At 31.4% G+C, this 14,450-nt stretch overlaps 1 protein-coding gene across 1 annotated transcript in view; it reads left to right on the top strand.

Moving 5' to 3' along the window:
* LOC126882429 (microsomal glutathione S-transferase 1-like) overlaps positions 1-4,455 on the top strand; it is a 35,103-nt gene extending 30,648 nt beyond the window's left edge. Inside the window, exon 3 of the mRNA XM_050647379.1 lies at positions 3,847-4,455. Within this exon, the coding sequence (XP_050503336.1) occupies positions 3,847-4,084 (238 nt within the window). The 3' untranslated portion in view covers positions 4,085-4,455. The remainder of the gene's footprint in view (positions 1-3,846) is intronic.
* Positions 4,456-14,450: the final 9,995 nt, after the last annotated feature.

The following is a 14,450-nucleotide window of genomic DNA, read 5'->3' as shown; positions in this document are numbered from 1 at the left end:
ACAGATACTTGTCAGTGTACGTACGTAAACTTAAATAACACTATAATTGAACATAAAAAGTAGCAGAGGAAACAAAATTTTAACTTTATACGAATTAAAAGGTCTTGAGATTGGGTATCTTTTCAACGTGTTTTCAATCTTTATTCTTTGTTTGGAAAACTGATCATAACAACACTGAATATAGCCGCAGTTGGCCGTGACGTCACACTCCGGCGGTCTTTCAGATTAAAACAAGACATACGTAATTTTTTGCACGGACAGCTTTAATCCCAATAATTGTGGATCGCTCGTTATGAGAAGTATATTTAACCTCACATCCAACAGAATTTAAATGCACCGTTTTCTTTCTACAATACTTTTTATTATAGTGTTATTTCCATGTTCAAAAAGTTGGACGGGTTTAAAATGAATGACTTTTGCAAAAAATAAGATCAAATTATAGAGCGCATTTTTAAATTTTCTTAAAAACCTTTTTTTTCTCCATGTAACTCGAAAATGATGAGATACGAAAAATAGATACTTACTATACAAAAATGTAGGGTTTTTAGACAAAAATTTTGTTTTTATTTTACATTACTGTATCTTTTATTATTTTCAAGTTACCTGGAGAAAAAGGAAGATTTTTAAGAAAATTTAAAAGTGCGCTCTATAATTTGATCTTATTTTTTTTTTCAAAAACCATTCTTTTTAAACCCGTCCAACTTTTTGAACATAGAAATAACACTATAATAAAATGTATTGTAGAAGGAAAACGATGCATTTAAGTTCTGGTGGATAGAAGTTAAATATACTTTTCATTTTTTCTTAAAATACATTAGTCATCAACTTTTTTTGCAACCTATCTCGCTTAGTTTGAATGTAATCGACCTTTAATATTGCTCATTTTAAAGGTCTTTTCGAGTACTACAAAAGGTATTGGTAGCATTATACACCTAAAATCGACCGTTTCTCTGTTATTTCAAGTTAAATACACCAATTTGAGCATGCACCAAAAAAACAAACTCTTTTTAACTACCATATCTCTTTTTGTATTATAGCTAGAAGATTCATGATGGAACTAGCCTCTTTATTTTTTTATAAGCTACAAAAATGTTTTATACACCTTTTTCAGTTAGATGAATAGTTTTTAAGGTATTCGCAAAAAACCAGTTCGAAAAGGTGTTTTGTTTCAATGAAAATAGGCAATTTTCAACCACGAATAATTCAAAAAGTATTGAGTTTTCAAAAAAAATTACAGAACAGTTTTTGCTTAGAATTAGGTTCTCTAGCCACTTCCATGGTTATTTTAACCAAAAAATTTTCCACGCACCAGATGGGATGTGAACCACCCCCAAGATAAAAGCGCACATGGGCATAGCGTAGACTTTGAATAAGGAGATAAGTAGAGGCTATTCCCAAAATTTGCAGTAGGATAGAATTTGAAGGTAATATCCTATTCTTGCTCCCATTGACTGGCGTACTGTACTAGATTAAACAAAGGATTTCGATTCAGTAAAATGGGTTCTGAACAATAATCTTTTATGTTATTATATTAAGGCAGTTTTACATTATGCTATTTTCATGCTAGGTAAGAGCCATGCAAGACAGATCATGCAACTGCGCATGCCCACGCGCTATTTCCATGCAATTCCTGTGCTAGACAAAAAATTAAAATATGTTCTATTTTTCATGCTATTTTGATGCAAGTTGTCAAAGTTCATGTTGCCAATATAACAAAATTTACAGTTTAGAATAAAACATAACCTTATTGTGTAAAAATTTAAATGTTATTTATTGGAAGTAATAATAATTTGAGATTTATACTTGAATACATTTAATGTTGGAGTGAAATTTCCCAGTGAAATATCTAAAGTTATCTATAGACCAGGGCGCATCTGTAAAAATATTAGTGCATTTGGACGTTGAGAGGTGACTCAAATTTTTTTGCAGAAATTGCTTGAAAATAACTCAAGTAATAATATTTGAGTTATCCTCCCTCTCAAAAAGGTCCGGAACATTGTTTAAATAATCAAAATGTCAAAAAATGATGGAAAAATTCGATTTTTTTCTTCGTTTTTTGATTATAACTTTAAAAGTATTCATTTCCGAGAAAAGTTGTACTGACATAAAAGTTGCGTAATTAAATTTCCTACAACATAGAAATAGTTAAAAATTTAAAAAATAGTCACCCTTGTTGCAAAATAGTAATAATTGCGAAAAAACCATACAAAAACAAGTATTCGCATTTTACGTTTTTGAACCATTTATGCTACACTTAGGACCTTCATATTCCACCCAGAAAAACTTTATGATACAGTAAAACAATAATGTAAATTTCATTAAGATTGGTTCAATAGATTTTGCAAAATAAATTTTGAAATCCAGCTTTCGCAAAAAAAATTCATTTTTTCAAAATGTTACAGGACTGAAAGTAAAGCAGATAGAAACTTGAATTTTTTTTATAGAAGTGTACGGTACCTTTCATTTGCAACTTTCAAAATTAAAATCGATTAACTACCACGGCGTGAGGAATTTTTTTAAATAAACATTAATTATTGGTGCTACGCGCAGGACAGCGGATGTTTGCTCTGATTGGGCATTCCAATGACCTTTGATAATGATTGATACATTTTAATTTTTATTACATTTCGATATAAATAAATAAATTTGTTTATTGCAAAATAAAAACACATACTCTATCCTTTGAAATAACACTTTTTTAGCAAAAACTTTCTTTGTTCATATATTTTAACTTAGAAAATAAAAGTTTATTATTTTTAAACATATGCAATTGTTTAAACAATATTTTACAAACAATAATAAAATTAGTTTGATTTTTGTGGAATTAAAATATTAAAATACAACAAAATATAGAGTAAGAAAATAACATATTAGATAAAGATTGGAAGAAATTTTTGTGGAAATCAACTTGGGTGTGAATCGAACACCGCTGTCTTGCGCGTAGCACCAAAAATGAATGTTTATTTAAAAAATTTCCTGACACCGTGGTTATTAATCCATTTTAATTTTGCAAATTGCAAATAAAAGGTACAGTACACTTCTATAAGCAAAAAAAATTCAACTTGCTCTCTGCTTTATTTTCAGGCCTGCAACATTTTAAAAAAATGAATTTTCTTTGCGAAAGCTGGATTGCAAAATTTATTTTGCAAAATCTGTTAAACCAATTTTAATGAAATTTACAGTGTTGTTTTACTATATCATAAAGTTTTTCTGGGTATAATATAAAGGTCCTAAGTGTAGGATAAATGGTTGAAAAACGTAAAATGCGAGTACTTGTTTTTGTATGGTTTTTTTCGCAATTATTGCTATTTTGCAACAAGGGTGACTATTTTTTAAACTTTTAACCAATTCTATATTGTAGAAAATTTAATTACGCAACTTTTATATCAGTGCAACTTTTCTCAGAAATGAATAGTTTTAAAGTTATAATCAAAAGACCAATAAAAAAATCGAATTTTTCCTTCATATTTTGACATTTTGATTATTTAAACAATGTTCCGGGCAATTTTGAGTGGGAGGATAACTCAAATATTATTATTTGAGTCATTTTCTAGCAATTTCTGCAAAAAAATTTGAGTCACCTCTCAACGTCCATCTCAAAACAGATGCGCCCTAGACTACTAATGTTTTGGTATATTTCTTTTGTTGGCAACAATGAAAGTGGTATCAAAAATTGCACAGAAATAGCTCTGATGTAAAAAGGGCAGGCTAGGCAAGAAATATGCCATGCAAGACGGACTTGCATAGCATGAGACTTGCATAATAGCCTTGATGTAAAGCTGCTTTTACAAGTGATGAGAACTAAAATTAAAAACCTGTTTGATATGTAATATCTTTTGTTTTTAGAGCACATCTCAACGATTTGGAAAATATACCGTTCTTCATCATCATTAGTTTCTTGTATCTACTAACAGATCCTTCAGTGGGTTCCACCAAATTGATCATAAGAATATACGTATTGTCAAGAATTCTGTATACGTTTGCTTATACAGTTTTGAAATCTGTAATAAGGGTTCCGATATTTGAAGTAGGCATGTTTATAAATGGATATTTAACGATAAAAGTTATATCTCATTTTAGTTAATAAATATTTTTAGTAAAAAATCTCAACTACTTTTTCTTAAATAAGCGTCCAGTGCTGAGTTTTTAGCGATTTTTGAAGAGAAGCTTTTATAGTGATGTTGTATTAAGTTTTTTCTATATTAAAACGAAAAATCGTGACGACCGACAGCGACACGTAAAATATATGGAATAATCAATTTACTCAACAAGGGGAGTCTGTTACATAAATGTAAACATTTTATTTGTAATAATTATAAAAGCAATATATTTCTATGTCCAGAAACTCTACCGACAAACGAATACAGGAGATTGCTCAGATAATTTTAAGACAATTTAACCCAATTCACCTAGTCCGAAAACGCTTCCTAAGGGAGCTAGAGCTATTTGAAGATGGCGTCTGGTAATTAGTTTTTCTTAAATTCCTCCGGAACGCTTCTATTTAGAAAAACAAAAATTAATATGCGTATTTATCTTCCAGAGATAAATCGATTCCATCCATTGCAAATTTCTAGTACCGGTCATAGGCGTCTGTTTTGGGTAGGGCAACGGTTACTTTATCACATAACCTTTTTGTCTTTTTCTAAGCATTTTTGACTCTGAATTGTTAAATTGTGAGGTATTCTTGTACTTAAAGGTACTTTGTTTTAAGTCGTTAGGATACACCATTTTCTAGAAAAATCGATTTAAAATTTTTCGGTTTTTAAATTTCAAAAAAAGGTTTAAAAAAAACTATTTAGAAAAACGAAAACTTGTACGTTTAATTATATTCCAGAGATGAATTGATTTCATTAATTGCAAATTTCTAGTATCGGTCATATGCGTCGGTTTTGGGTAGGTCAACGGTTATTTTATCGTATATCTTTAATAAATAATATTAATAAATTTTTAGGTATTCTAGTAAACTAGTAGTAAAAGTTACTCTTGCTTTAAGTTGGTAAAATACACCGTTTTTTTATTTTTTTTTTATTTTTTTTTTCAAATTCAAGAGACGAAAAATTTTCAAATCGATTTTTCTAGAAAACGGTGTGTCCTACCGACTTAAATCAAGAGTACCTTTTAGTACTAGCATATCTCACAATTTAATAATCCAAAGTGAAAAATGCTTAAAATTTAAAGACAAAAAAGTTATGCGTTTAATTAACCTTTACCCTACCCAAAACGGACGCCTATGACCGGTACTATGAATTCGCAATGGATGGAATCGATTTATCCCCGGAATATAAATATGCGTACCACCTTTTGTTTTTCTAGAACAACTAGAAGGTTCTTAAGGTATTTAAGAAAAACTAATTACAAGACGTCATTTTCAAAGAGCTCTAGCTCCCTTAGGAAGCATTTTCGGACTAAGTGAATTTGATTAAGTTGTCTTAAAATTACCTGAGGAATTTTCTGTCTTCGTTTGTCGGTAGAGTTTCTGGACACCCTGTATAAGCCAATTACAATATACAAGGTGTATCATTAAGAATGTCCAATCTCTGTGTTTTAGATTTTAGACCTCAAAATATTAAAATTTAACCCAAATCACTTACATAAAATATGGCTCCTTAATGAGTTACAGCCGTTACAGGGTGTTTTATTTAAAAATTTAAAAAATATTTTTACCCAGTACTGTAAAACTATTTGACATATCCTTATCATACTTGGCACAAAGTGCGACTACTATTATACACCCTACTAAATTATGATACATATAAACGTTTCTAGCTACTACCAGAGGCGTACGGCAGGGGATAGTGAATGGTTGACCCGTCCCAAATTCTATGCCAGTGGGGAATTACTATTTTAGTGCCATTTTTCGAATTTCCAATACTTTCTACGTAAATAATATACCCTTCTTTGGTAACGATAAAGTCATTAGTTTTCGAGATATGTATTTGCAAATAAAAATGAAACGACACGGTTATTTTGATTAATGTATTGTGTCTTCATTTTTAATTTCAAATATCTCGAAAACTAATTATTTTATCGTTACGTTATGACGAGTATATTATTTACATAAAAAGTATTGAAAAATCTAAAAATTACACTAAAATAGCAATTCCCCCAGTGGCGTAGAATTTGAGGGGGATCAACCATTCACTATCCCCTGTCGTACGCCTCTGGTAGTAGCTAGAAACGTTTATTTATCTTAATTTAGTAGGGAGTACAGTACCTACACTTTGTGCCAAGTATGATAAAGATAGGCTAAATAGTTTTAAAGTACCTACTGGGTAAAAATAGTTTTTAAATTTTAATCATATGAATTATATCATAAATAATTAATCTAAATAACTGTACCATTTCATATTTAACTTCAAATATCTCGAAAACTATAATATACTCTGAAGAGTATATTATTTACGTAGAAAGTATTGGAGAATCTTAAAATGGCTCTAAAATAGTAATTCCCCCAGTTGCGTAGAATTTGAGAAGGGTCAACCATTCACTATCCCCTGTCGTACGCCTCTGGTAGTAGCTAGAAACGTTTATTTATCATAATTTAGTAGGTTGTATAGTAGTCGCACTTTCTGCCAAGTATGATAATGATACGTCAAATAGTTTTGAAGCACTTACTGGGTAAAAATAGTTTCTAAATGTTTAAATAAAACACCCTGTAACTCAGTAAGGAGCCACATTTTATTTAAGTGATTTGGGTTAAATCTTAATATTTTGAGGTCTAGAATCTACAACTCAGAGATTGGACAATCTTAATGACACACCCTGTATAATATAAATCCGTAGTATAGAAAACCGTATATATGCCAATTACAATATATGGGGCAGAAAACTGGGTACTGAATAACAGGCAAAGAAAAAGGTTACAAGCTACAGAAAAATGAAATACTTAAGAAAAGTGGTGGGAGCAAGAAGATTAAACAAAAGAAGAAACAAAGATATAAGATATGAACTACAGGTAAAATCACTCAACAAAAAAGTTGAAGAAGAGAAGGTGAAATGGGTTGGACACATGATAAGAATGAGTGGTGACAGACAAGTGAAAATGGCATGGGAGGCCAAAGCAGTGGGTAAAAGTATGAGGGGCAGACCAAGCAAAAGCTGGAACACTAGTGTAAACGAAATACTTAAGAAAAGAGGGACATCGTAGCAAGAAGCAAAAGTTTTAGCAGCAGGTCGTAGGAAGAAGTTGCGTAAATTTGCAGAGAGTGGCATATAAAAGAAGAAACCTCGACACCTATGGGTAAAAGAGACAATGGATTATGTATGTATGTATATTTTTACTCACCTTTTTAATGGTAGTTGTTAATAAATTCCTGTCGAATATTCAGAGTGTTGTAGGTCGCAGGCCCTCTGCTCGTAATAAGCAAAATTATCTTTTTGGAATTTTAAGAAGTCTAAAAGTGAATTTAGAAGCTGAATTGCAATTTGAAGTTCAATATCTTCTCTCTGCAATGATTTACTGAGCGTTGATGCGTTCTAAAATTGTTACCCAAAACTCATTCATTATGAATGTTTATTTGTTTGACATTTCTTTCAACAAATACTTAGCCTCATGAGCTGTTTTAGCTTGCTGATTAGTGTCTTCAGCAAGAGTATGAAGAGCAGATTTGAAAGCGTTTTAACCTTTAGGCAAAGGTCTTACGGCATGTGCTGCTTGTTCTTATAAGGACTAGATCGTGGCGAATGAGATCGCTTAGTTGAGTTTCATTTAAGCATTTGATCATAACCATAACCCAACGGTGGGTAGAGGATGAAAAAAAAGTTGGACACAGACTGAACAAACCCAAAACACGATATTCTATTTAAGGGAAAATACGTCAGCCAATCTCTTTTAATTTTTGTTCCACTGATTTGTTTTCGAAAAACCATAGATTGTATAAAAATCTTGTAATACCTTCAAAATTTCTTTTTGACGCTGAAACAATTCCATCAAGGTTTTTACATTCTGAAGACCTTTCCCAATCCAAAATGTCCTTACTTATTTAGTTACTGTATTCAGTAATCCTAGGCCGTTTTCCGAATTTAGGACCCAATTTATCTTTAACTTCAATTTTAACTTAGATTCGGTTTCTGGTTCTTTAACTTCTTGAACTGGAATAGAACTATCGTTACATGTTTTTTCATCTTCTTCAGTTAGGGAAGCTATGTTTCCCTCAGTTTTTTCTATTCCATCACGTGCATTTTCATTGGTTGCTGCTTCACTAGCTATGGATTTCCGTGTGAAACTGAGTTTAAATAAGTTTTGCTTCTGGTTTGGATTTTGATTAAGGATCTTTTCTTTCTCCTCATTTTTCTTGTGTTTTTTTTGCTTCCGTCTCGATTCTTGTTTCCACCTGTAGTACTGGTCCTTCTACCAAAAGGCATTCATTAGCGATGTATTCGCACAGCATACACTTTCTATGTGAACAAAAGTATGCATTGTAATGTAGCTTTATACGTCCACCATAACTTTTATGGTATTGTGCGATATTTGAATCTTTCAACATTTTTTCGTTTTGGTTCCCGCGAGGCCCCTAGGCAACTGATTACTTTGCCTAATGGTTAATCCGGCACTGTCCATCCAGTAGAACGTCCAACACCAATAATCTTGAGTTTTGGTACATACAATAGAATTATAAAACTTCACAGAATGTACGTGAAAAATGTCCTATTGTACTTTGTATATTGCTAAAAGATATTTACTAGGTACCTACCTAAAAAGTTGGAAAACAAAAATATTTTAGTAGGTAGGTATATTATTCAAACTAGATAGGACTGGTAGAAACCGGTGCCGCCCAAAATCCCGACAGCCAAAATCACGACAGCCAAAATCCCGACGGCCAAAACACCGACACGCCAGAATCCCGACAGGCCAGAATACCGACAGGCAACAATCCTCGCATAAGTAAAAATTCCGACCACTACATTTTGTTTAGTAACAAAAATTAAAAAACAGATGGCCATAAATAAAAAACAAGCAATAAATGTAATTATATGTTAAAAAGAAACTTATCAAACCTGTCGGGATTCTGGCCTGTCGGGATTTTGGGCTGTCGGTATTCTGGCGTGTCTGGATTTTGGCTGTCGGGATTTTGGGGTAGACCCGGTAGAAACATATTGTTTGGATTATATTATTGTCAGTTGGGTAGAGGTAAAAATTTGGTAACTTCTTTATATTTTAACAATTTTATAGTTTTCTTTTTGGGGCATGTGAGGCCCCCTTTGAGGCCGAGGCCCCTAGGCAACTGCCTACTTTGACTATTGGTTAATCCGGCACTGGTTTTGTTGAATAATCCACTTTGCAATAATTATGTGATCTAAGTATTTGATTATTCGGGATTTTGTATCCCGAATAAAGTACGTGCCTCCTAGTGGCGGGATACGGGCAACAATACATTGGCTTATATGGCAGTCCTTACAGTAGGGATCCTGGCCTATACAGAAAAATGCAGGCGGGTGTGGGGTAATACTGCACTTTGGTTGCATTGGTGGTGTATTGGCTAAACGTGCAGGGCAGGGTATGGTGCTGATAGAAAAGGCATTCAGGCATCAAATATCCAAATAAAATCTTTTCAGGCCATAAAAATGAAAAGACCTTCTCTAATGATATAAAAAAAAACACTTATACTGAAATGATGGCAACATATACTGAAGTAAAATATACCGGAAGTAAAATGAGCCTCCGTTCGGATCTCCGGGTGAGGACTATCTCAGGGGGAACACCATTGCAGGTTAGAAAAATCAGGATAAGGTCGTGGAGTCTTGCTAGTCTTACCGGTAAGAGTCTGGAATTAGTGGATGCGCTCAAACGAAGGAGAGTTCAAATTGCTTGCATTCAAGAAACTAGGTGGAAAGGTCAAAGGGCGAAAGAACTAGGTGAAGGTTACAAATTGTGGTATGCAGGGAGTAGTAACACTAGAAATGGAGTTGGTATAATTGCTGATAGTGAAATGAAAGATAGCGTAGTGGAAGTTGTAAGAACGAGTAATAGAATGATGTCAGTGAAATTTGTAATTGATAAAAAGCTATTGAATGTTGTGTGTGTGTATGCTCCTTAAACAGGTCTGGGTGATAATGAAAGAAGAACTTTCTATGACCAATTAGGAGACGTCCTGAGTGATATTCCGTCAGAGGAAAAAGTTATAATAGGAGGTGATTTCAATGCACATGTGCACCAAGCCAAGGCAGGATACGAAGTAATACATGGGGGATTAGGCTTTGGAACTAGAAATGAAGCTGGAGATGATATGCTTGAATTAACAACAGCATTAGCATTGGATATGGCGATTGTTAACACATTCTTTAATAAGAGAGAAACTCAACTTATTACCTACAAAAGTGGACAACATCAATCCCAAATAGACTACTTAATGGTAAGGAAAGAAGATATACGTGAATGCAAGGACTGCAAGGTATAAGTTAGTGAGACAGTAAGCCAACAACATAAGCTGCTTGATCTGGACATCGAAGAAAAAACGAAACTAAACAAAAATATCGGAGAGGACCACAAAAAATCAAGTGGTGGCTGCTAAAAGATGAGAAAGAAGGTTTATTCAGGAGAAGAATAGTAGAAAAAATATGTTGGAACATGAAAGGAAGCCCTGTTCGCGAAATAAACATCGGATCGAAAAACTGAAAAATACGTGTTCAATCATTTTCAAAAATCTATCCAATGACACCAAACACTAACCCCCACTACACCCCTGGCGGTGGGGTGGGGGGTAACTTTAAAATCTCAAATGAAAACCCCTAGTTTTTCTTGCAGATTTGTAGTGGTTACGTAAAAGTAAGTAACTTTTATTCAAGACATTTTTTCGAACTGTGGATAGATGGCGCTACAATTGGGAAAAACGATTTATTCTAATACCATAGGTAAATTATAGAAACGGTCTAATATCTCGAGAAATACACTTCCAAATGAGAAACCAAAAAAAAGGTTTTTAATACTTTTTGAAAACCTATCGAATAACACTAAACATGACCCTCCAACCCACCCCCTAGAGGTGGGGTGGGGGGTAACTTTAAAATCTTAAATAGCAACCTCCACTTTTTATTACAGATTCGGATTCGTCATGAAAAATTAAGCAACATTTATTCGAAACATTTTTTAGAATTGTTTATAGATGGCGCTTTAATTGGAAAAATACGATTTATTAGCGCCATCTATCAGCAATTTTAAAAAATGTTTCGACTAAATGTTATTTAATTTTTCATGACGAATTCGAATCTGCAATAAAAAGTGGGGGTTGCTATTTAAGATTTTAAATTTACCCCCCACCCCATCACCAGGGGGTGGGTTAGAAGGTCATGTTTGGTGTTTATCGATAGGTTATCGAAAAATATTAAAAGCCTGTTTTTTGGTTTCTCATTTGGAAGTGTATTTCTCGAGATATTAGACCGTTTCTATAATTTACCTATAATATCAGGATAAATCGTTTTTTCCAATTGTAGCGCCATCTATCCACAGATCGAAAAAATGTCTTGGATAAAAGTTGCCTACTTTTACGTAACGAATCCAAATCTGCAAGAAAAACTATGGGTTTCCATTTGAGATTTTAAAGTTACCCCCACCCCACCTCCAGGGGGTGTAGTGGGGGTTGGTGTTTGGTGTCATTGGATAGATTTTTGAAAATGATTGAACACGTATTTTTCAGTTTTTCGATCCGATGTTTAGTTCGCGGAATATTCGACCGTTCCACTACTTTTGGGACACCCTATATAAGAAATTATACAGGGTGCGCCAAACCTCTGGTCTTCTTTGATTACGGCTAAACTATGAGATATACAAAAAAATGTTTATAACAAAACTAATGTGTATCAAAGAGGTCTATAATTTAAAATTATTTTCAATTATACAGGGTGAGTCAGAATGACGGTATGAACCAAAGTTGTATTTTTTTAAATGAAACACCCTGTATATTAAATCATTTTTGAATATATTATTTAAAAATATGAAAAATTTGTATAAGGTCTTATAGGTCTAAAGTTAATAATTTTCGAAATATTTACATTTTTATTGAGAAAAATGGTAATATTTATAGGTTTGTGGATTATGTTTCCAAGGAAATAAAAATTTAGGTGATAGGTCAAAGTTTTTAAAATATAGTGTTCTTTTGAAATAATTTAATATTTTTTACTTTTAGCCATAAAATATACAGTGTGATCACTATTTGCAAATACAAAATTTTCTCATTTTTTTTAAATGGGACACCCTGTATATTAGTTTTGCTGTTGGTAATAAATATTACAACCTTTCTTTTGGTATAAGGTTGTATGTACCTAGCAAGTTTCGTTTTGTAAATATTTTTAAAAAACTATAGATTTTACGTTTTTGCGGATTTTTTATTTAAAAATTTTTTTGAAAAAAAAATAATTATAATCTGGTTTTAGAAACATACACTAAAATATAAAATATGAAAATAAAAACGTAATTAAAGATTAAAATAAATCGTATGCTAGTACAATTCAATTGAATTTAATAACTTTAAATTATTTTACAAAAAATATTTTACCATATTAATGAATACATAAATTAGTTACTAAATTAAATAAACAACCAAATTTTAAATCAATCGTAGTAATTCTTCTACCGCAGTAACTTTCCTATACCAAATTAATTGTTAGTTATATTGTATTTACGAGTAAGATCAGTTAATAACTTTTTAATTTACCTACATCTTGAGAACGTATAAAGTATGCTTTGAAACAAATGAACGTTATGGAAGTATATTAAGAAGTAAATAGTATCTATGTACCTAATCGTGTCACAAAATCTGGTAATAATTTCTAATGGTTTCGCTCAAAACAAATGTCATATCCAAAAATGTTTCGGTTAAAAAATTAAAATTTAAAATAAAAAAAATTGTTACAAAAATTTCAACTACAAAAGTATTCCCAGTTTTTGTGACACCAGCATATACTATTTATATTAATAAATAATTTGGATGATACATTTAACATTCATTTGTTTCAAAGCATACTTTATAATAATTTTTATATTCTCAAGATGTATGTAAGTAAATTTAAAAGGTAAATTAAAAGTTTAACTAAATACAATTTAACTAACAATTAATTTGGTACAGGAAAGTTGCTGTAGTAGAAAAATTACTACGGTTGATTTAAAATTTGGTTGTTTATTTAATTTAGTAACTAATTTATGCATTAATATGGTAAAATATTTTTTGTAAAATAATTTAAAGTTATTAAATTCAATTGAATTGTACTAGCATACGATTTATTTTAACCTTTAATTACGTTTTATCTTCATATTTTATATTTTAGTGTATGTTTCTAAAACCAGATTATAATTATTTATTTTTGCAAAAAAATTTTTAAATAAAAAATCCGCAAACACGTAAAATCTATAGTTTTTTTTAAATATCTACAAAACGAAACATGCTAGGTACATACAACCTTATACCAAAAGAAAGGTTGTAATATTTACTACAAAACGCAAAAGTAATATATAGGGTGTCCCATTTAAAAAAAATGAGAAAATTTTGTATTTGCAAATAGTGATCACTAGGGAGCGGATTTATATGCGATCAATTTTGATGAAATATGCGCATATATATGCAGTAAAAAATTACGACATATGCGCAAGATATGCACAAAAATTCAAAAAATGCGCATTTCGAGAAACCACAAATTTTCTGTTCTATTCTATTCTAAGGGGTTCTTTTATAGGGGGGGGCGGCAATCTTATTTATTATCTTTCAAATAAAATCATTTTTTATAATATATGCAATTTATTCACAGTTTTTAACACACTATTATTCACACTATTTAAAATAAAACAACAATATCACTATACATATATTATTATCTTCGATTATAATTCACTACAATGTGTTTTTCCAAATTCTTTTGATTAGATAAAATATTTTTATAACTTGAAAAACTCCTTTCAACATCAATAGAAGTAATTGGGGCGTATTTACAATAACTTGTTAATTTCCGTTAGAAAATCGTAAAAATATGGTTAAAGATGTAAATTCTCTTAACAATAGAGGATTTGAATCACCAGAATTATAGGTATTACCTACTAAATATAATAAAAGTAAATAAAATTCGGATTTCCGGGTAAACCATCCTTCATCACTTTAACATCCTACAATCATTTTATAACGGGTTACTATAAGCACTATAAGTATTTACTTTGTGTAAAGATCGGGTATTTTCTCAGAAAAAATGAAAGGCAGTGAGAGCCGTCCTCTTCAGGTAGTTCTCGAATTAATAGATACGACAGCCTGTGCCGGGAAATATTTTGTGTCAAATTAAAAAATTTAAAATTTTTTTTGGACTTAAATGTTTTTTAATAGGCACAAAATATGCATGGTTCTTTAAAAATATGCAAAATTTAGTAAAGTTCTCAAATATGCGAAATATGCATGCAATATGCATTTAGCATAAAATCCGCTCCCTAGTGATCACACTGTATATTTTATGACTAAAAGTAAAAAATATTAAAT

This window comes from Diabrotica virgifera, chromosome 3 (genome assembly GCF_917563875.1).
Source record: "Diabrotica virgifera virgifera chromosome 3, PGI_DIABVI_V3a".
Taxonomy (NCBI): domain Eukaryota; kingdom Metazoa; phylum Arthropoda; class Insecta; order Coleoptera; family Chrysomelidae; genus Diabrotica; species Diabrotica virgifera.
Note: the sequence above shows the minus strand (reverse complement) of the source record. Positions and strands in the feature narration are given on the sequence as shown.